We start from the raw sequence: 19,789 nt of genomic DNA, 5'->3' as shown, positions 1-19,789 counted from the left end.
GCTGGATGCAGCTCAGCCCAGAAGGACCTGGACCTTTCACAGGTGGGCTGTTGCACAGAAAACTGTCTTAAAAAACAAAACAAAAAAAAAAAAAAGGAAAAAAGGAAACTAAAGAATTGTTTAAAAAACAAAGCAAGCAAGCAAGCAAGCAAGCTCGCTCTACTTGTGGGCTGCTGAGGCGGCTCAGAGTGTAAAGGCCTTGCAGCCAAGCCTGAAGACCTGAGTTTGATTCTCAGAACCTTATTGGTGGAAGCAGAGAGCTGATTCCTGTAGGTCCTATGACCTCACATGGGTTCCATGGCATGAGTGATTCCCCCATAATTAAAAGACAAGTAGCAAGCAAGTTCTACCCAGCCTTACTATGTGCAATCTGGTAGTCCCTGATGTTAAGAATTTTTTAAATAATCCAAGTAGGACTTTATTTATCTAGTGACATGGACACAGAATGTCACCCTCCTAGAAGTCACTACCCTCACACCACTGGTATAGCTGAGCTATAGGATGTGGAGATCTTCGAGAAATCTCACAGCCAGGAACTGACAGATCCACCTGCCTCTGCCTCCTAGATGCTTGGATGAAAGGCATGGGCCACCGCACATGGTGAATGCAGAGAGTCTTGGTGCTGAAAGCGCCCATGGCTGCTGGGCCTGGGTAAATCCTGAGGCAGCATTCCCTGTTTTGTACATGTCACAGTTCAGAGTTGTCTAGGAAAGACAAAGGAGACCCTGGTCTTCCATGAATGCTTAGAGATTCCAAGGCTCAGACAACATTGCAAATGCTTGACAACATTGTATGCCCAAGAGTAAGTGTGTATGTATGTGTGTGTGTGTGGGAAGGTCGGAGATGAAGGAGTACATGGATTGCCACCTTGCATGTAAACACACACACACGGCTGCTTTGCCACGGTTAGAAATCAAGGAGACACAGTATCACCTATATCAGTCAGTGCATGTTCAAGAGACGATCACAAAACACCAGCACTTTTACTATGACAATATAACTCATTTGGCAGCTTCCACAGAAACAGCCTTCCTCACCCCAAGCCATACAGAGGGTCCACAAAGTCCTTTCTCTTTGGTTCAGTTCAAGAAGCTGGGGGAGGAAGACGGGGCCAACCAGGTAAGAAAAGGCTGCAGAGGCAACTGCAGCAACTTAGTACCGTCATCTGTCCAGCACTGCTTAGGGTGCCGTAGCCTTTAACCTCCTGCGTGAGGCTGGGCCACGTGGGGCCCCACGGAGGGACAGACACCAGGTGAAGCCACTCGTGGGGACAAGGCAGTGCTCAGAACCAGAACAGCTACCACCGCCCTCCAAGCACAGCACAGGACACCTCATCCTCCTGCCCTGAGGCTCGGTTCATAGGACTGTGGGTCCTCCGGCAACTCTACTCTGTACCCAAAACCTCGATTCAATGCACTAAGGCTGGAATCTTCTGCACCTCTGCCAACCTCGAAGAATGCCTAGGTCAAGGAAGAATGGTCACGGCAGCTGCCAACGTCCATCACAGCACAGGCAGGCTGAGACCAGGGCCCAGGTCAGGACCAGCCTCCTTCCTCTGCTCTAGCTTCCTTGGTGTCTAGATGGTTTACAGGAACTAGACCCTCCTCCTTTTCCCCAGTTCCCCATCCCAGATGCTACTGTGGAGGTCTGTCATAACACTGGCTAGGAAACAAAAGCAGGTTTCTGAAAAGGGGCCGTGTGGCCAGAGGCGCACTGTCTTCGTCCGAGGCGGGCGGGGCTCCTCTGGTTTGGGCGGACACCTCTTCTCCGGGACCAGGTGCAGCTTCACTTTGCAGTAGCTCAGTTACTGTACAGGTGCAAGATTTCCCTCCAGAGCTGCTCGGCCGATTGCTCTCTTGCCTTCAGGGTTCTGGAACTTCAGATTCTCTGCTTACATCCGAGAGCCTCTCTCCTGAAGAATCTAAAAGTGGAAGATGGCAGAAGATGGATGAGCAACTGCTGAGCGAAGGGAAGCCCCGAGGGCCAGGCTGGTTCTCCAGCACCAGCATGGAGTGTGTGGGGACTGAAACACAGGACACAGCTGATGTCAGTGAAGTAAGCTAGACATCATAATAACAATCTTAAAATTTCAAAATCCTGCAGCTGCTTCCTGTGGCCCTGTGGGCAGCTCACATTCTGCTGTCAGCCCATGTGGCCAAGGCAGGCTCGGCGCCTCAACCTCAATGAGTGCCTGAACGCAAAGGGCTGTCCTGCCAAATACGGCAAGGTTGTCGTGGACAGAGGCACTGTGCTGTGGAAACAAAGTCTTCTAAGTTAAAGAAAGGAGTTCACGGTCACAAGCTCAGGTTCTCCACAGTGTGTAATGTGTGTTTGTGGGGCACAGTGGGGGAAGAGAAGGGAATAATGGTTTGTCAAAGAGCAAGGCAGACGCTACCTGATTGAGGCTAGCAACACTGAGACGTGCCATTAGTGCAAACCCAGCGTCTTTATCATACTGACGGGATGCAGAAACTGCCCTTGTCCAGCACAGTTCCCACCACTGATCATGAATCCTGACTGACTGCATGTGCATTGGCATAAACGTGTCTGAGGGTGTGCATGTTGGTGTGGCACAAATGTGTGTCTGAGGGTGTGCGTGTTGGTGTGGCAGCCAGAGGCCCATCTGGGCATCTTGCTCCATCACTCTCCAGCTCATCTGGTTTTCTGTTTGGAGACAAGGTCTCTCACTGACACCGGAGCTCACCGATTTGGCTATGCTCACTACCTCCCAAGGCCCTACAAATCCTGATTTAAATCCAAAATCCAAGAGAGCATGGGAGAAAACTCGTAGTTGGAAGAGCGGAATGAGCCAATGGCAGCTTAGGCAAAGCTGGAGAGAGGCTGGGCACAAAGGTGGAACAGGGCAGCCTGGGGAAGCCATGTCTTACCTTGGCCTTTTCGCTTGGCTCTATGACGATGCCGTTGGTAGAATTATTTAGTTCTCTGGAGACAACACAGAGGAATTCTGCCTGATCTTCATTTCCATAGTTATAGGAGGAGCCAATGCTGATCAGCTGACAAAACAGGAGGGCGGTGACTGTACACCCATGTGAGCAGGGGCTTAACTAAAACACTCAAGTTCCGGGACAGGTGTGGTGGCGTACAGCTTTAATCCCAGCACTTGGGAATTTGGGGTGCAGAGTTAAGCAGATTTCCCTTGAGTTCAAGGCTAGCCTAGTCTACATAGTTTCAGGGAAGCCAGAGTTATTTAGTAAGACCTTATCTCAAAAGAAAACAAAATAAAAAATAAAAAACAATGAAACCAAGGAAAAATGCACCCTACTACCACACGAGTCCCACCCTCCTCAACTGGACTGTGCAGTTTTATGCTTCCGAGGGGGCAACCATGGTCCAGGGGAGTAAGTGGATCCTAACCCAGGTGTCCCGATGGAGAAGAAAAGTCTGAGTTCCCTCCTGTCCTCAGCAGCCCAGAGGCATCAGGAGCATCAACACGGTCACCCCGTGTCAGCATGCCATAGTATTTTAACCCTTTTGGGGAAACAAATTCAGCATCTAACTCTAAATTGGAAATCTGCACACGGAGAAACTTGGCAGAGAACAAATGTGGCCTCATAAGTGCAAGGCCTGAAGCTGGGACAAGTCTGGGCACCAACACCCACTTCATCCACACCTTGGAGGCAGTAAGAACAGACCTCCCCCTCCTCCAGGACATTAGCAAGAGTCCACATGAGGACTAGAGGGCACCTGCCTAGACGGTGAGAGGCCGTGGTTCAGGACTATGACAACACTAACAGGTAACATTTAAAACTTATCCACTACCTTGGCAGAGAATAGATTATGTGTCAGAGAAAAGAGCTGTGACAATAGGCCCTGGACCCATGTGACAGGCCTGGTTCTGCCTCCAGCTATGAGCCCACAGTGCTTAGACAAGTTGCAGCCTGCGCTCTGTAAGGGAGCTTCTGGAACAGTTCAGCTGCCTCTCAACTCCACACAAAATCTCATTCCGGTGAGCTGAGGCAGCAGAAAATGAGCTAGGCTGCCATCTAATGGAAGAAATGGCAAAATTCAGGTCCCAGGGACTCTGTTTTCATAACCTCTATTCTAAGCATAAAGCCAAAGATGCGCTGGGAAATGACCCTGGGGCACGCCCGTGTCTGGTCCCCTCCTAGCACACCTGGGGGCCACACACCGGAACTGTAAGCTCCTGTTGAAGTCAGCCCTCTTTAAGGCTCACGGAATGAAGTCAGCAGGGCACTGGAGAAGGGAAGGCGAGGAAAGGAAGGCAAACAGAGGTGCTTGGGGTCTGTACTCCATGACCCTGGGCACTGTGAATTCAGATTCTGGATGTGAAACCAGAAACATGACCCTCTTCCCAGCCCCTCATAACCACCACGTGCTGCTGATGTACACCAAGGAGCACTTTCCTAATCCTGAAATGGTTTCCCACTCCCAGGGCTACTGACTGGCTGCTTATGGCTCCCTGACAGGAGGGCTGGGGCTGCTGCTCTTTGAGAAATATACCTGTTCGAATTTCCAGCCATCAGACATGGTGGAGACCATCTGGGTGAGCTCTTCCTCTTGACACTGCAGGACCCTGTACACGTGCTTCACGGGGCCCTGCAACAACAGGCAGGCTAGGACAGCAACACAGGGACCCCACCAGGACCCCACCACCCGCAGCTGCCTCGGACCACCCACTACCTCTCTCTCCAAACAACTGTGGGTTCAGTGAGAACTCATCAGCTATAAGAACAGAAAGCAAGCCCCAAGGACACGAATCGATGCGTCCAATAACCCTGAGCTCTGGAGGACAGTTGTGTGTGTGCTGACACACGTAAGAGCAAGCTCTCCCCAGTTACTCTGAGCAGGAGAGTCACGTGGTTTCTAAGTCTTTTCTTTTTTTTTTTATGGTTTATTTAACTTTATTTTATGTGCATTGGTGTAAAGGTGTCAGATCCCCTGCAACTGGATCTTCAGACAGTTGTGAGTTGCCATGTGGGTGCTGGGGATTGAACCTGGGTCCTCTGGAAGAGCATTGAGCCATCTCTCCAGCCCTTTTCTTTTCTTTCTTTTTTTTTTTTTAAGATTTATTTATTTAATGTGCACTTGTGTTTTGCCTATATATTCTGTATGAGGATGTTGGATCCCTTGGAACGGGAACCACAGACAGGTGTGAGCTGCTATGTGGGTGCTGGGAATTGAACCTGGGTCCTTTGGAAGAGCAGCCAGTGCTCTTAACTGCTGAGCCATCTCTCCAGCCCCTCTAAGTGTTTTCTGTGTGATTTGGATGCTAAAATGCACACCATATTTTGGTGCTTCATACTGGGTATAAATGATTATGGGAATGACCTTTTTGAAATTAAAAGATAAATTTATGTGTATGTATATGTATACCATGTGTTTCTGGGTGGCTATGGAAGCCAAAGGAAGATGTGGGCTCCCTCGGAACTGAAGTTACAGGTGGCTGTGAGCCACCTACACAGGTGCTGGGACCAACTTCAGTCCTTTGCCACATGCACTCTAACCACTGAGCCATCTGCTCAGCCTCACCCTTTCTCTTCTCAAGAAAGGCTCTTACTATATAGTCGTAGGTGTCCTGTCTTGTCCTGTCCTTTCCATTATGTATAGCAGACTGGCCTTGAACTCAGACCCATCTTCCTCTGCCTCCCAGGTGCTGTGATAATGGCATACACCACCATGCCTCACAAATTTGTTCAAGATGTCCTGGAACACACTATTTATCCCAACCTGGTTGCAGGCTCCTGATTTTGCCCCTGCCTCAGTTTCCCATGTGCTGGGATTACGGTATGCTACCTGACACTGGCAACTGCATATTAATGTATTATCATATCAAGGAGAAAACACATACTGTACAAACACTCATTAGGTTCCCCTTTGCTGATGCTACCAGGAAGCTGGCAATGTTTAGCAGTGCACTCTGGTTACAGAGGTGTGGGATAACAGAAAAGAAACATTTACTGATTTGTCTGCATTCCTGGCAGAGCTTCCCGACCCCTTAGGATTTCCGAGTAGCTGTGGTAGGCCTGGAGCACATTTGTAATCCGAGCACTCAGAAGGCTAAAGCTGGAGGACTGAGAGTCCGGGCCAGCTGGGACTGCACAAAGAGGCTGCATGTCGAAACACAGAAACAAAAAAGTGTCTTTTGGGACTGAGAGTGCGGCTCAGCAGCACTAGCATTTGTGAGGTCCTGGGCTCCACGCCAGGCATCTTAAAAGACAAAAACGGTAAGCCTGGTGATAGCACTCAGGAGGCAGAGGCAGGGACCTCTGAGTTTGAGGCCAGCCTGGTCTATAGAGCGAGTTCTAGGACAGCCGGGGCTAAAAAGAGAAACCCTGTCTCAAAACAACCAATAACAAACAAACACACAAAGACAAATGATTGACACGAGAACAACCACTGCACAGTCCTAAGAAGGAACATGCCATTCTCTGAAGACACAGACACAGTCCCCTGACAATTCCCTTTGGTTCTCTCCATAAATCTGCGCACACATTTCAGAAACAATCAGGCTTGTATACAAAATTCAGAGCATCCCAAAACATCTGTGATACTGGCCAAAGTCCCTAGTATCTAAGTTGCCATTAATCTCTTTTTCTCTTTCAGAGTCAGCTTTCCAGGGCTTCAGAAAGAACGATTAATTACCCATATACACACGGGACAAAAGAGTATCGTGGAAGGTGTCAGCCACGAAAAGAACCACGACTGATTACCATATACACACGGGACAGAAGAGTACCATGGAAGGTGTCAGCTTAGGGCCCCCACATCTTAGGCTCTGCCTGAATGCCTGCCATGTACAACTGACAGCATGCACACTGAAGAAGGTGTATCTGGACATCTACACAGCCAAGAGTACCTTAGAAGCATGAGGACACAGGAAGATGGAGCCTCTGAATACCACCAACTCCTCTCTCAGAGTTCACTCCATAAAAAGGACAGACGAAAGATCAATCAACATCAAAAGGTCTTGACATTCCTGGAACAAAAAAGCTTCCAACTGGGTATGAGTCCTAAGCCTTCAGAATCTAGAGGACTAATTAAGTTAATTGCTGCCATCAAATGGAAATCTTCGATGTTCTCAAGGACTCGACTAATGGTAATCATTGCAGAACACTCGGGTTCTGTGATCTGGGTGGTGTCAGGTTATGCAATTCAGGGTATCATCAACATTCCTACTAAGCAATCAAGTTGGTTTTAGAATGTGGGAAACTGGGGATAAAGCTAGACTTCAGACACATCTAAGCCATTTATTAAATATCTACAAAGCAAAATATGCCTGGAAATGTTAAGACAGCAGAGACTAGAGAACACAGGCTCCTGTTTCAAGTATAAATCTACCTGTGAACATCAATAAGAAGTCTTCTAAGCATGGGCCAGAATAAGTCTAGCTCTGCAGATACCCAGAGGAAAGCGGCTCAGCAGTTCTGACTGCCTTTCCTTCAGTGTTAACAGCCAAGGCTATGACATGAAGGAAAAAAGAGCCATCACTGGGATCAGGTGGGGTAAGAAGCAACTGTGCCGTTCAGACAGGTGGCCACGGGAAAGCACAACCGGCCTGGTGCTCAAATCTGGAGTTGCCATTTCTTACACACAGGAAAGGCAGACTCTATTCTCTTCTGCTGGGCTCCACAAGGACCTTCTGTTACAGAAGTGCAAGGGCTTCACACATGACAGTCGCTCCCCACTCACGTGATGAATGACATGGGAAGCAGGCTAAGTCTGCTCTATCACCTGCCCCCCTCAACAGGAGGCATTTCTGTTATCACATCTACTAAAGTAATATAAAAATCCAGACAGTGTGATTTTAAAAAGAGGCTGGACATCTTCTCAGCTGCACAATTCACACATTTTTTGCAAGCAGCCTGCAAAACCTGATGTGAGGTGGTCACAGCTTAAAGATGGTCCCAGGATAGAAGAGGAGCAAGTGAGACTGGGATCTCATACTGAGGGAGGCAGATGCTCCATCAGCAAACAGGCTCTGCTGGACCTGCGAATCCCAGCACTAGGGAAGGAGACCAGGCTGGGCTACAAGCTGAGAAAAAGCAGTGGGTCTAGACTGGCCGGGGGCCATCCCAATACCCCCTGATGAACAGTAACTCTCTATCCTAAGGGGTAGGGCTGTTCTGTTAGCTCTGCTATCCCCTCAACTTCCTCACTTTGAGCCATTGTGGTCCTCTAGCTGAGGAGAAGGGTACTGTTTTCATAACACACACACACACACACACACACACACACAAACACACACACACACACAGAGACAGACAGACAGACAGACAGACAGACAGACCGACCGACCACTGGAGAGGCTGTGCCCCTAGCAGTTCTGGACACCTTACTTGTGAAGTTCTGTTCTCATTGTCTCGTATCCTTTCCTTAACCAGCCGCACGAGAGATGCGATATTGTAAAACTCTGCTTCTTCCAGCACACCTGGAACAAGGACCAGACCGGTCAGACATGTGAGCTCACTGGGATAACAGCAAGAAAAGACTTGCAGAGAACTACATTCTGCTGCTGGTGGTGCATCACTCGGGAGGCAGAGGCAGGCAGATCTCTGTGAGTTCAAGGCCAACCTGGTCTACAAGGGAGTCCCAGGACAGCCAGGGCTACACAGAGAAACCTTGTCTTGAGACACACTTTCCCTGACCAACAAAAAAAGAATTGTATTTTTCAAACACAAATCTCATCTCCCTTTTATTCTAGGAAATTTAAGGTATTTGGCCCTGCCATATAGGGCATGACCATAAACTAAATAAAACAGGAATTTTCTTTGCCTCCCATCTTATCCCTCCTGCTTCCTCCTGGCACCTGCTCGTTACTACCCACGTGCCACCCAGTTCCTGTAACCTGTCATACTGGGTAACACCTGACCTTGCAGTGTTTACCTGTTTTCCTTAAAAAGGGCTGGTGGATAGGTGCATTTATAGAAACTTAAGAATTTAAGAGACTTTTTTTTTTTTCTGAGACAAGGTTTCTCTGTGTATCCCTGGCTGTCCTGGAACTCACTCTGTGGACCAGGCTGGCCTTGAACTCAGAGATTGGCCTTTGCCTCCTGAGTGCTGGTATTAAAGGCGTAAGCCACCACACCTAGTTTAACAGGATAATTATTATTTAGCTGAGCAAAATTAAAAGGGCATCAGGGCTAGGCAGTGGCAGAATGCTTGCTCAGCAAGATTTGATCCCCAGGGGTGTGTGTTTGTGCGCGCGTGTGTGTGCAATCAATGTCTCCTCTCATGGTAATCAAAGTCAATGATCTCAGAACAATTATGGAATATATAATCCTGCACTAGGAAAAATATTCTAGGGGCTGGAGAGATGGCTCAGAGGTTAAGAGCATTGCTTGCTCTTCCAAAGGTCCTGAGTTCAATTCCCAGCAACCACATGGTGGCTCACAACCATCTGTAAAGGGGTCTGGTGCCCTCTTCTGGCCTGCAGGAATACACACACACAGAATATTGTATACATAGTAAATAAATAAATATTTAAAAAAAAATTCTAATGATCATTATCACAACCGATAAACCGGAAAGAAGATGCATATCAATATTAAATTTCCCGAGATGTTAAGCAGGGTTACGCCAGGTTCCTGTTTTCAGAGTAATACAGGGATTATTATGGGATGAAATCTGCAATCTATTCCCCAACATTTTAGAGAACTCTCAGGAGAATAAGGAAGAAGAGGAAGGAAGTAGGGATGACTGAAAGGAGGAAACAAAATTCAGTGATAAAAGAAAACATAATTTTAAAAAAATGTCCCAAACTGGTGAATCTTGGTAAAGCGAACTTCCTATTATTCATGCCTTTTTCTTTAAGTCCAAAACCATTTTAAAACATAGTGTTTTTTTTTTTGTTGTTGTTGTTTGTTTTCTTCCCACCCTCAAAACAAGGATTCTCTGTGTAGCTCTGGTTATCCTAGAACTCACTTTGTAGACCAGGCTAGCCTGAACTCACAGAGACCCACCTGTTTCTGCTTCCCGAGTTCTGGGATTAAAGAATGCACTACCACTGCCTGCCTATAATTGTTTTTAAAATTACTTTTTAACCGTTATTTACTTTTGTCAAGTGTGGTGGGCATCCTTTAGTCCCAAGGGAGGCAGATGAATGTCTGTGTTCCAGGTCAGCAGGACGACACACTGAAACTATCTCAGAAAGCAAACAAAACCATCCTCATCCATTTGTAAGCATGGGTGGGAGGGGCATGAACATGGAGGTCAGAGCACCATCTGCTGTAAACCGATTCTCTCCTTCCACCATGTGGGTACCAGGGATTGAACTCAGGTTATCAGGTCTGGCAACAAGAACTGTCAGCTGCTGAGCCAACCTTGCTTGCTCAACATAAAGTAGTTTTTATTAAAGACATAAAAGACTGTAAGCCAGGCGGTAGTGGTGCACCAAAGCTACAAAGAAACTCTGTCTCAAAAAGCAAAACAACAAAGCAAAATCCAACCAACCAACCAACCAAACTGTGAGGCAGCAGTTGATAGAATAACCAGCACACAGAGTCATTACACATTCCCTATTACTTAAGTATGGATCTGAAATAACCCTTTTTCTTCTTTTTTTTTAAAGTTTATTTTGAGACAGGTTTTCTCTGTGTAGCTGTGGTTGTCCTGGAACTTGCTCTGTTTACCAGGCTGGCCTCAAACTCAAAGGGATCCACCTTCCTCTACCTCCTGAGTGCTAGTTTTTTTTCTTTTAAAGGTCATTTATAGACTCCCTTCAGGGAGAAAGAAAGAGAATGAGCAAGAACTCACAGTTCCTCTGGTTACTGACCACCATCCTCGTTAACGAAGCAGTTTGCCATTACAAGCTTTCCTATCCAGAGGGTTTAGATCCGGGGTCCTGGATTTAGGAAAGGACCCCAAACTTCCCTGAATGCCTCCAAAGAGAACAGATAGGCCTCTACATGGAGGACTAGACCCACTTACAATCCGAATGCCCTACAAAGCAGACAAGGCAGCTGGAGACCCAGCTGACAATGAATTAGGTCAGCTGCACAGCTTCACAGCGAAGCATGAGACCAGAGCCTTAAAGAAATGAGGTCAGACCTTTATTAATATTATTTTTGCAAATCCAAAGGAAAATGAGAAAATAAAAATAACTGACTGCCAGCAATGTGGTGCTTCAGGCTACGGGTGATCACTGCCAGTGAATAAAATCAGTTCTGCAGGTTCAAAAGCCTAAAGCAACCAGCAAACCAGAGAAACCCAGGTTCCCACTACGGCAGCTGAACAGAGGCCAGCGCGGCCTCCTCCAGGCTCGGAGGACAAACCTCGGGAGGACAAGCCCCAGGAGCTGGAGGCGTCCTGCTTACTTCTCCGATGGTGTTACACCTGCACAGTCCAGTGGGGACCCCAGACAAACTCAAGTCTGCGGAGCAGCTCGAAGGAGCTGGAAGTCTGGAGCCGCCCAGTGAGGTCTCCTTACCTTCTTCCGCCAACTCCTTGGTAATGATGAGCTTTCCATGTCGGAGGTAGTTTAGGATGGGACCAAAGTAGGTGGGGTCTCTGTCAATCAGATATGCTCCAGTCTCGTCCTGTCAACCAAGCACAATCAGGCACTGTGAACCTGTCAGGAATCCTTCCTAAACCGCACTTCCTCCCAGTCTGTCAGCGCACTCAGGCAACATTCATCCTGTGAGCCAGGAAACGGCCTGGCCGTGGTGGTCCATTCTTTAACCCCAGCTTTGTTTTGTTTTCTTAAAGTGAGGCTGTTTTGCTTACATTAGGCTACTGGCCAAAAGGCTGGCTTTAGATAATTTCAGGTCGGCTGTCACGGGCGCACAGTCATCCCCGTCGCTAGGCCTTTATCTGCTGGGCAGACATAACAGCCTTTGATCTCCTGCAGGATACTAGTTACTAATGAAGGACTGAAGGAAAGACCACAGCTGAGTGTGCTGACTATTCTGCTTCTTCAATGCCCTTGGACTACATTCCTAACTCTAAGAAAACCTCCTTTCTGTTGGCAACTCTCCTGAGCCCAAGGCCAACACCAGTGGGAGTCCGCACTGCCAGCTGTAATCTCACACACCCTATTCTGTGCCCAGAGGAAGCGTGGTACTGCCAGGACTTGGCTCTGGGCAGCTTTAATCCTACTCATCCTTACAGTAAAAAAAAAAAAACAAGAAACTGGCTTGTATGGCCATAAGGAAGATTTAGGGTATATAAAAATAACTCCCTATAAACAGGAGCCTTTAGTCAGGATGGTTTAGGTTCCCATCAATTCGTTATCGGAGAACAGATGAAACTGTTCCGTGTTTATGCCAAGTCTAACTCTGTTAACCACGGGAGTGGCTCTATGGCATGGAAGGCCATGTAAGCTACAGCCAATGCATCTGAGACTCAAAGACGAACCCGCAAAAGTCACACTTCAAACTGGAAATGAATGACATGTCTTGCCACCCCTCAACCCTCCACCTTGTCAAACAGAATTTCCCAGTCTACTCATTTGCTGAGTCCTAGCTGGCCGGTCTAGATTTGCATGGCAAAAGCAACCATCTTTCCAAGGAATTCATTTACTTCTAAAAATGTACCGAAACAGCGACTGTTACCGCATACAAGTTCTGGGACCAGGATTTTAGTAAAGCCGTGTAACACCGCCAGGAAGCACCTCCTGCAGCCTTCAGCGGTGGATGGCAGTGGACGCTACCTGTCGTTAAGCCCCAAGTTTACTATCACTTTGTCCTGGGAGAGTGACAAAGCTGTGGTCGTTCACCCTGACCCAGTTCTGAAGGCATCTGGCACCAGCAACGGGGGCTGCACGGGAGCCAGGGGAAAAACTCGTGCAGATATGAGAAGGTGGGGTCCTCGGGAGAGGCAGCGAACGTTGAGGGGAGTACTCAGAGGGCTCCCGTGGGTGCAGGTGGACGGCGCCTGGAAGGAGTTGCTGAGCAAAGGGCGGGGTGCACAGGGATGCTGGAGTGTGCCCGAAGATGGGGAGAATGGGGAGGGGAGCTCCTTCTGAGGCCGCAGGTGCCAACCCGGGGGGCAAAAGTGGACTCGAGCGCGGGTTTGCAGGACCTGCTGGAAGGAAACGCGTCCCAGAGACCCGAACATCAGCCTGGAGGGGGCTCCCACAGCCCGGGGGCGCGCCCGAGGGCGGGGCGCACCTTGTCCGAGTCCAGCTCCGGGTCCTCCTGGCAGCACAGGCGGCAGAGGAAGGACTTGGGCTCCCGGCCTAGGGTCTGCCTGGTGGTCACGAAGTAGGTGCCGCCCACGTTGAGCCGAACCCAGCGGGCCGCCCCGCCGCCCCCTGCTCGCTCCGGAGGTCCGGGCCCCGGCTCCAACGTCTGCGCGACGGCGGTGCTCTGGCGGCCGTGTCCGCGGGGCGTGGGGCCGGCCGGGCGAGGGCTGGGGGGTCCGCGGCCCGAGCTGCCCCCGTCGCCCACCGCACTCCCGCCACCCCCTCCCAGCCCCGCCATCGCCGGGTCCAGCTGCAGCTCCGCCATCTTGGGCCGCCGCTGCCCGCCCGCCACCGGGCCGGCCCATTCCTCGGCAGGGAGAGCCGGGCCGGCCCATTGGCGGGGGTGGGGCAGGGGAGAGGGACGGGAGCGCCCCCAACCAGCAGGGACCCCGATACGCAGGCGCTGCGCCCGCCTTTGTGGGCGGAACTTCCTCAACCTGGCTGCGTGCTCATTGGCTAAGGTGTAAGACAAGGCCCGTCCATGGCGCTTTCGGATTCGCCGAAGGGAGAACTTCCGGCGATCCACTTCCGTCTCTTGCTGCTGGAGACGGCGCACCGCCGGGGTCGGTGAAGGTGAGTGGAGTTCGCGGTATTGGGTCCTATCTCCACGGGCTCTCCTGCCTTAGCTGCTCCCAGACCTCGCTCTGACGCTCGTTCTACCTCCGCGGAGGACGTCGGGCCTTCGAGCTGCCCCTCCCGCGGCCCGAGCGCCCGAGGTCACTGCTTTGCCCTGCTCACCTTCGCTGCAGGGCGAGGCAGGGGCCTGGCTATGACTTGGCCAATCACCATTGATTTAGATGTTGCCCCAAACCGTGTCTCACACTGTGGCGAACTCAGGAGGGCAGTTTATGGGCTAGGGAACCATCCCATAGCCATAGCGAATGCTTTCTGAAGGGACAGGACACCTGGTAGGCTGCAGCTACGTTCTCTCCTTCCTGTGGCGTGTTCTGCGATGCCAGTATGGGTGATACTGCGGTTTCTCAAGTTCGTTTGCCGACTGGTCGAATAGCCACTGGTCATTCCCTATTCTCATGATCTGTTCTAGGCGCAAGAGATTAACCGGACAATAAAGTCTGCTCTTGCGGTCCCCTCGTGCCTAGGAAAACACACGCGTTCTCTGCCATCTTCAGTTCACCTGACAGCTGCCTTAACCTCCCTCCTCCTAGAGACGGAAGATGTTATAGGAGGGAGGGAGGGAGGGGACTGGCATTTGACAACTTTGATCGTTAAGGTATCCCCCACATCGCCTGGAATCCACTCAGCTTGTACACACGGTTTCCACTTCGCAGCCCTCTGATTGCAGTGATTTCCTGTATTTTGTCTTGTTTTGGTGTAAAGATAGCTGCAGTCACTTCTCTCACTGTCATTTGTGTAAAAATGCCTCTGAAAATGCAAGGCGTGTGTGCTGTGGGCAGTAGGACACAACTATGGAAGGGCTGCGAGCCCCTGACGTCTGTGTAAAACTCGGGCAAACTGATGCCCACAGTTTGACGTTATATTTTAACAGCTCTTTCCCCCAGTTTTTGTCTGCTCTTTTTGAAGCTTTGTCCAATTTTCTCTGTCAGATGTCTGTATGGTGGAGAATCAGTGGCTAAATCACAATTGTTATTAACTTTGGGGTATAGATGTCCTTCAGCAATGTTTGCAAAGACACATGGAGAGCAAAAAGTAGAACTGGGTTTCTAAGGGCAAAGGGTTGGGATAGAGGAATGGTTGCTGACTAGGAGAAAACATGTTTATATTCTGTGTTTCCAGCCTGAACTGAGAAACTCAGCTGCCCATTTATGATTTATTGAGGCAGGCTATCATGTATCCCAGGGTGGCCTTGAACTCACTGTGTAACCAAGGATGACTCTGAACCTATGAGGTGCTGGAGATGGAACCCAGGGCTTTGTCCGTGCTCGGCAAGCGTTCTGACAACTGATCCATGAGTCCTAACTTCTTTAGCTCTTGTGTAGGCCACCAAATGCTTAAATGATGCTGATCTGTCTCTTAGAGGCTTGTTTCCCTCAAATGCTCTGCTCTGGGTTCTCCAAAGGCACCATTCAGTTGGACCTGTTCTGTTCTCTAGGATCCCAAGATGGCCGGGCGTAAACTTGCTCTAAAAACCATTGACTGGGTGTCTTTTGTGGAGATCATACCCCGAAACCAAAAGGCAATTGCTAACTCCCTGAAGTCCTGGAACGAGACCCTCCACACCAGGTCAGTGTGTTGTGAGAAACGCCTCCTCGTACTGTCACTGCACCGAGAAGCAGTGTTCTGACATTTGCTGCGTTTGTCGTGTATGTGAGTGCACACCTGCACACGTGCACGACAGGAAAACGTGTGGATGTTGGCCCTCTGCCTTCTCCACCGTGTGAGTCCCAGGGGTTGACCACACGTCCTCAGGTTTAGCAACTGAGTGCCGAAACCCACCCAGCCGTCTTGCGAGCACAACCTAGGCGTCTCTAATCATCTTACTGAATAAAGAAATTGACATGATCTGTGGTGTCATTTTTTGGAGTGGCCTTTCAGAGAAAAGTGTGCTGAAACTCCAGATAAGGACGAGGGCAATTGTTGCGTGAGTCGTGTCTGTTGCTCGTGAATGTGTCCTGACTTTTACTTTTCTGTATGAGCAGGTTGGCGAATCTGTCTGAGAAACCACCAGCGATTGACTGGGCTTATTACAAGGCCAATGTGGCCAAGGCTGGCTTGGTGGATGATTTTGAAAAGAAGGTGAGCCTTCAGATAACTTAACGCTCTGATTGGTCAGAGGCCTGTGGGTAGGGGAAGGTGGGTGTGGCTCCCGTAGAGTATCAGGGTCCAGTTACTCAGCAGGATAGGGTAGCCTTGCTCCCGGAACTAGAGGGCTGCCAGGGCTAGCCCTTCTCCCAAGTTCCCTTTTAGTCCCTTACCTGCCTTCTTTTCATGAGCTTCTTTCACTTCCTGGCCCTTCTGTCGCTCTCTCCTCTTAAAAGAATTGGTTTCGTGTGTTTGGGGTTTTGCCCACATATATTTCTGGGTGCATGCCTGATGCCAGAGGCTTGGTGAGGACATCAGGCCCTCTGGAGCTGGAATCACAGACTTGTGAGTTCCTGTATGGGTGCTGAGAATTGAACCTGGGTCCTCTGGAAGAGCAGCCATTGCACTTAACCTCCGGGCCATCTTCTCAGCCCCATCAGTGATCTGTCTTCTTTTGATGCTTACACATTAAATGTCATAATTTGAAGTTCATTTGAAGATGCTTCTGGAAGGCCTGCTCTATGTAGTGTAGCATACACTGCCAGGGCTGTAACACTAGACAGTCTGCTAACGACCATGTCTCCTTTGATAATGCAGACATTCCCGCCAGTCAGCCCTTGGGTTTTGTGTGAAAAAAATTTCTAAGGCCGCAAGGTGCTAAGTGGCTGTTATCAGTCCAGTGATGTTTTCAGAGGAGGAACCAGCACTTGTGTTAGGAAACATGGAAGGTTTTTTGGGGTGACTAGTGACAGCGCTGGGGAGACCGTCCAACCCCCCTCCCACCACAATGACAGAGCTTGGAAGGGATGGGTGTTTTCATATGGTCTATAAGGAGGAGAGGCTTCCAGGCTTGTGGGCTCTTGGTGCGAGGGTGACTGCTTTGTTCTTGTTTGTAGTATAATGCCTTAAAGATCCCGGTGCCTGAGGATAAGTACACAGCCCTGGTGGACAGTGAGGAGAAGGAGGATGTAAGTAGCGGGCCCGTTTTCCTTTTTCTGTCTTTGTTTGTTTGTTTTTTTCCCTCCAAAATTTTCTCATTTTTTGTAAGGTTCACTGGGTGGCCTTGGTTGGCCTCAAAGTCTTGGTGATCCTCCTGCGTCATCCTCCCAAGTGCGGGGATTATAGACGTGCACAGCTATGACCAGATCCTGGAGCTTCTTAGTGACCACTTTTATTAGTAGGAAGGGTAGATGATGAATTAAGTTGACAGTTACAGTGTCGTAGGAATCATAAGGAATGGCTGCAGCTGGGCGATGGTGGCACACGCCTTTAATCCCGGCACTTGGAAGTCAGAGCCAGGCAAATATCTATGAGTTTGACGCCAGCCTGGTCTACAGTGGAGTTCTAGGACAGGCTCCAAAGCTATACAGAGAAACCATGTCTCAAAGAAAACAGAAAAACAAAACAAAAAAAAATTGCAGCAACATGAATAAATCTAAGACAAATGAGCCTGGGCCTGGAGGTGCACACCTTCATACCCAGCCCTCGGAGGGCAGAGGCAGGCAGGTCTCAGAGTTGGAGGCTAGCCAGAGCCACACAGTGAAGCCCTGTCTTTATAAATCTCTAGAAAATGCAATCTTTAATGACAGAAGGCCTGAGAGGGAGAGGTGTGTGGGGAGAGATGGGGTGAGCTAACAGGTGTGTCGCTGGTTTTGAGTCGGTGAACACACAGCCTGCTGGAAGAACCGTAATACTTGCGTCTCGGCGCCAGTTCACAGCCAACACATCTGTCACAAACAGGACATCAGTTTTACAAACAATCCATTCAGCATATACCTGTGTGCCTGAAAATACCTCAGGTGAACATCGGACCTGGCCCTAGGGTCATGTGACTTGTCCCGACTATCCTATGACAGTCCTAAGCTGTTTTCCTGCCTGGCCGCTTTGTGGGTGTTGGGAAGCTGTGGTTCCCCCCTTCAGAAGCACTCTAGGTCAGCGTGCTCTTCCTTAGACGGCAGTGGGAAGGAGCAGGCCGGCGCTGCTTGCACCTCGGGTTGGGATACCGTTTGGTTTCAGGACAGTTGCTCCTTTCTCTTACAGGTGAAGAACTGTGCTGCGTTCGTGTCTGAGTCCCAGGTCAGGATCCAGGAGTATGAGAAGCAGGTGAGGATGAGCCACGGCCCCTGTCGCAGGTCGTCTCTGGCACCCTGTGGCACTGCCCTTCCTTGGATTCTTGTTTTGCTCCTGGTGGCCTTGCCTGTTTGCTCTAGCTGACTGGCTTCTGCTCTTTGTAGCTGGAGAAGATGAAGAACATCATCCCCTTTGATCAGATGACCATTGATGACTTGAATGAGATCTTCCCAGAAACCAAGCTGGACAAGAAGAAGTACCCGTACTGGCCTCATCAGCCCATCGAGAACCTGTGAAACAGGCCAGGAGGGAGCCAGCCCTTCATTCCAGACTCTGGACATTAAAATAAAACATTTACGTAGCGTGGGGTGTCATCTTTCAGTAGCTGAACTCTTCTGAGGTGGCCCCACCAGAAGCATTTTGTTCTGTGAACTAGTCATCCGGGGGCAGCCTGGGGAACCAGTTACTGTGGCCTCAGGGCTGCTGCAATTTAGCAGCAGAGCCCATGACCACACCATGGTGAGGCGAGCCTCTGCATGTGCGTCCTGGCCCCTAAATCGTACTCACACAAAATGGAAAAAAAAGTTAAGGTGGTTGGAGGAGACAGTGTCCAGTGTGAGCTACTTGGGGGTTCTGCTGGAATCACAGGCATCAGGGCTGTAATTAAAATTAATGAGGAGCCCAGGAAGTTTCTAGATACCCAAGCACCCCATCTCATCTGTAGGGACAGCATGGCCACAGAGGGTTCAAATGCACAGGGCAGGATACTGATGGTTCAGTAGGGCAGCAGTAACTGGCTGGGGATCAAGTGGGCTGCCAGTCCCGTAATGTAGGGGTGACTTGATGTGGTATTCTGTTCTGGACATCAAAGGCACTCACAGGTTTGTTGACCTATGAGTTCCAGGTCAACAGACCTCTCTACTACCTTCCATCCACATTTGAGGATAATCCACCTTAGGAGACTTTGTATTGTTTCTTCAGATTCTTAAATGGCCTTGCCTCAGAAGTCTAGAAATTACTGTAAAAGAAACAACAGAACAGCTGGGCCTTCGCGGTCCTTGCCTTTAATGCCAGCGCTCGGGAGGCAGAGGCAGGATGATTTGAGTTTGAGGCCACCCTGGTCTGGAGCGAGTCCCAGGGCAACCAGGGCTCTACAGAGAAAACCAAAAGGGAACAAGGCAATAGCCTTGTGTGAGGAGGGTGCACGCTAGTCCTAGCACAAAGGAGGCAGAGACAGGTGGATTTCTGTGAGTTTGAGGCCGGTTTTGCCAAGGGAACCAAGCAGGAAAGTGAGGCCACTGTATTGATGTATCTGTGAAAGAAACAACTCTTCAGTTACAAAACAGACCTTTGCTAGCCTTCCCTAGCCGCGCTTTTGCCCGGCCCCTGGTGACACCTTGTCACAACAGGGCTTACTGTGGTCTACTCCAACCCCGTCTCCCCCTCCCCTCCCTGACAGTAAGGGTTGGGAGGGCTGTGTGGAAGGACTGGGGTGCCAGGTGTGAGAGCTACTCTGCTCTGCTCTGGGTCCCCGACCTGTCTGGAAGGCATCAAAGGCTGTATTCTCTCGCTGGAGCACCTCTGCAGCCGGAGGACATTTCCCACGGTGGACATTAAATAGTTAAATATATGCAAACATACATACTAACTAACACACATGAGTAATTTAAGCCTTTACACAGGACATGCGCATGCCCACAGTTCCAGCCCTTAGGAGGCTAAGGTGGGTGGACCGCAAGTTTGAATCTAGCAAACGACAGAACACAAAGTTTTTTTTTTTTTTTTTTTTTTGTCTGGTTTTCTTGAGACAGCATTTTTTACTAACCTGGCTTACTG

The 19,789-nt window shown here is 49.7% G+C and overlaps 2 protein-coding genes across 2 annotated transcripts; one reads left to right on the top strand and one right to left on the bottom strand.

Moving 5' to 3' along the window:
• Positions 1 to 948: 948 nt before the first annotated feature.
• Positions 949 to 13,514, bottom strand: Kctd2 (potassium channel tetramerization domain containing 2). Its single transcript, XM_005350721.2, has 6 exons — positions 13,089 to 13,514; positions 11,408 to 11,516; positions 8,319 to 8,410; positions 4,483 to 4,578; positions 2,889 to 3,014; positions 949 to 1,921 (listed from the first exon to the last, which is right to left on the bottom strand). The coding sequence occupies exons 1-6, from the start codon at positions 13,425 to 13,427 to the stop codon at positions 1,892 to 1,894; spliced, it is 792 nt and encodes a 263-aa protein (XP_005350778.1). The 5' UTR covers positions 13,428 to 13,514; the 3' UTR covers positions 949 to 1,891.
• Positions 13,515 to 13,666: 152 nt separating this feature from the next.
• On the top strand, positions 13,667 to 18,316 carry Atp5pd (ATP synthase peripheral stalk subunit d). Its single transcript, XM_005350720.3, has 6 exons — positions 13,667 to 13,735; positions 15,234 to 15,364; positions 15,781 to 15,877; positions 16,780 to 16,851; positions 17,924 to 17,986; positions 18,118 to 18,316. Exons 2-6 carry the CDS (start codon positions 15,243 to 15,245, stop codon positions 18,247 to 18,249), a joined length of 486 nt encoding a protein of 161 aa, XP_005350777.1. The 5' UTR covers positions 13,667 to 13,735; positions 15,234 to 15,242; the 3' UTR covers positions 18,250 to 18,316.
• The last annotated feature ends 1,473 nt before the right edge of the window (positions 18,317 to 19,789 follow it).

The sequence above is a fragment of the Microtus ochrogaster genome, chromosome 7 (genome assembly GCF_000317375.1).
Source record: "Microtus ochrogaster isolate Prairie Vole_2 chromosome 7, MicOch1.0, whole genome shotgun sequence".
Classification (NCBI taxonomy): domain Eukaryota; kingdom Metazoa; phylum Chordata; class Mammalia; order Rodentia; family Cricetidae; genus Microtus; species Microtus ochrogaster.
This window is presented reverse-complemented; position numbering and strand designations above follow the sequence as displayed.

Bases quoted from the DNA above. Each gene is read 5' to 3' on its own strand.
- Kctd2 (XM_005350721.2), bottom strand. From the start codon at position 13,427: ATGGCGGAGCTGCAGCTGGACCCGGCGATGGCGGGGCTGGGAGGGGGT. The intron at 8,411-11,407 runs GTAAGGAGACCT...TCCTTGTTCCAG, and splicing joins CAAGGAGTTGGCGGAAGAAG to GTGTGCTGGAAGAAGCAGAG. The intron at 1,922-2,888 runs GTAAGACATGGC...TTCCACTTTTAG, and splicing joins AGCCAAGCGAAAAGGCCAAG to ATTCTTCAGGAGAGAGGCTC.
- Atp5pd (XM_005350720.3), top strand. From the start codon at position 15,243: ATGGCCGGGCGTAAACTTGCTCTAAAAACCATTGACTGGGTGTCTTTT. The intron at 15,365-15,780 runs GTCAGTGTGTTG...CTGTATGAGCAG, and splicing joins AACGAGACCCTCCACACCAG to GTTGGCGAATCTGTCTGAGA. The intron at 17,987-18,117 runs GTGAGGATGAGC...TGCTCTTTGTAG, and splicing joins TCCAGGAGTATGAGAAGCAG to CTGGAGAAGATGAAGAACAT.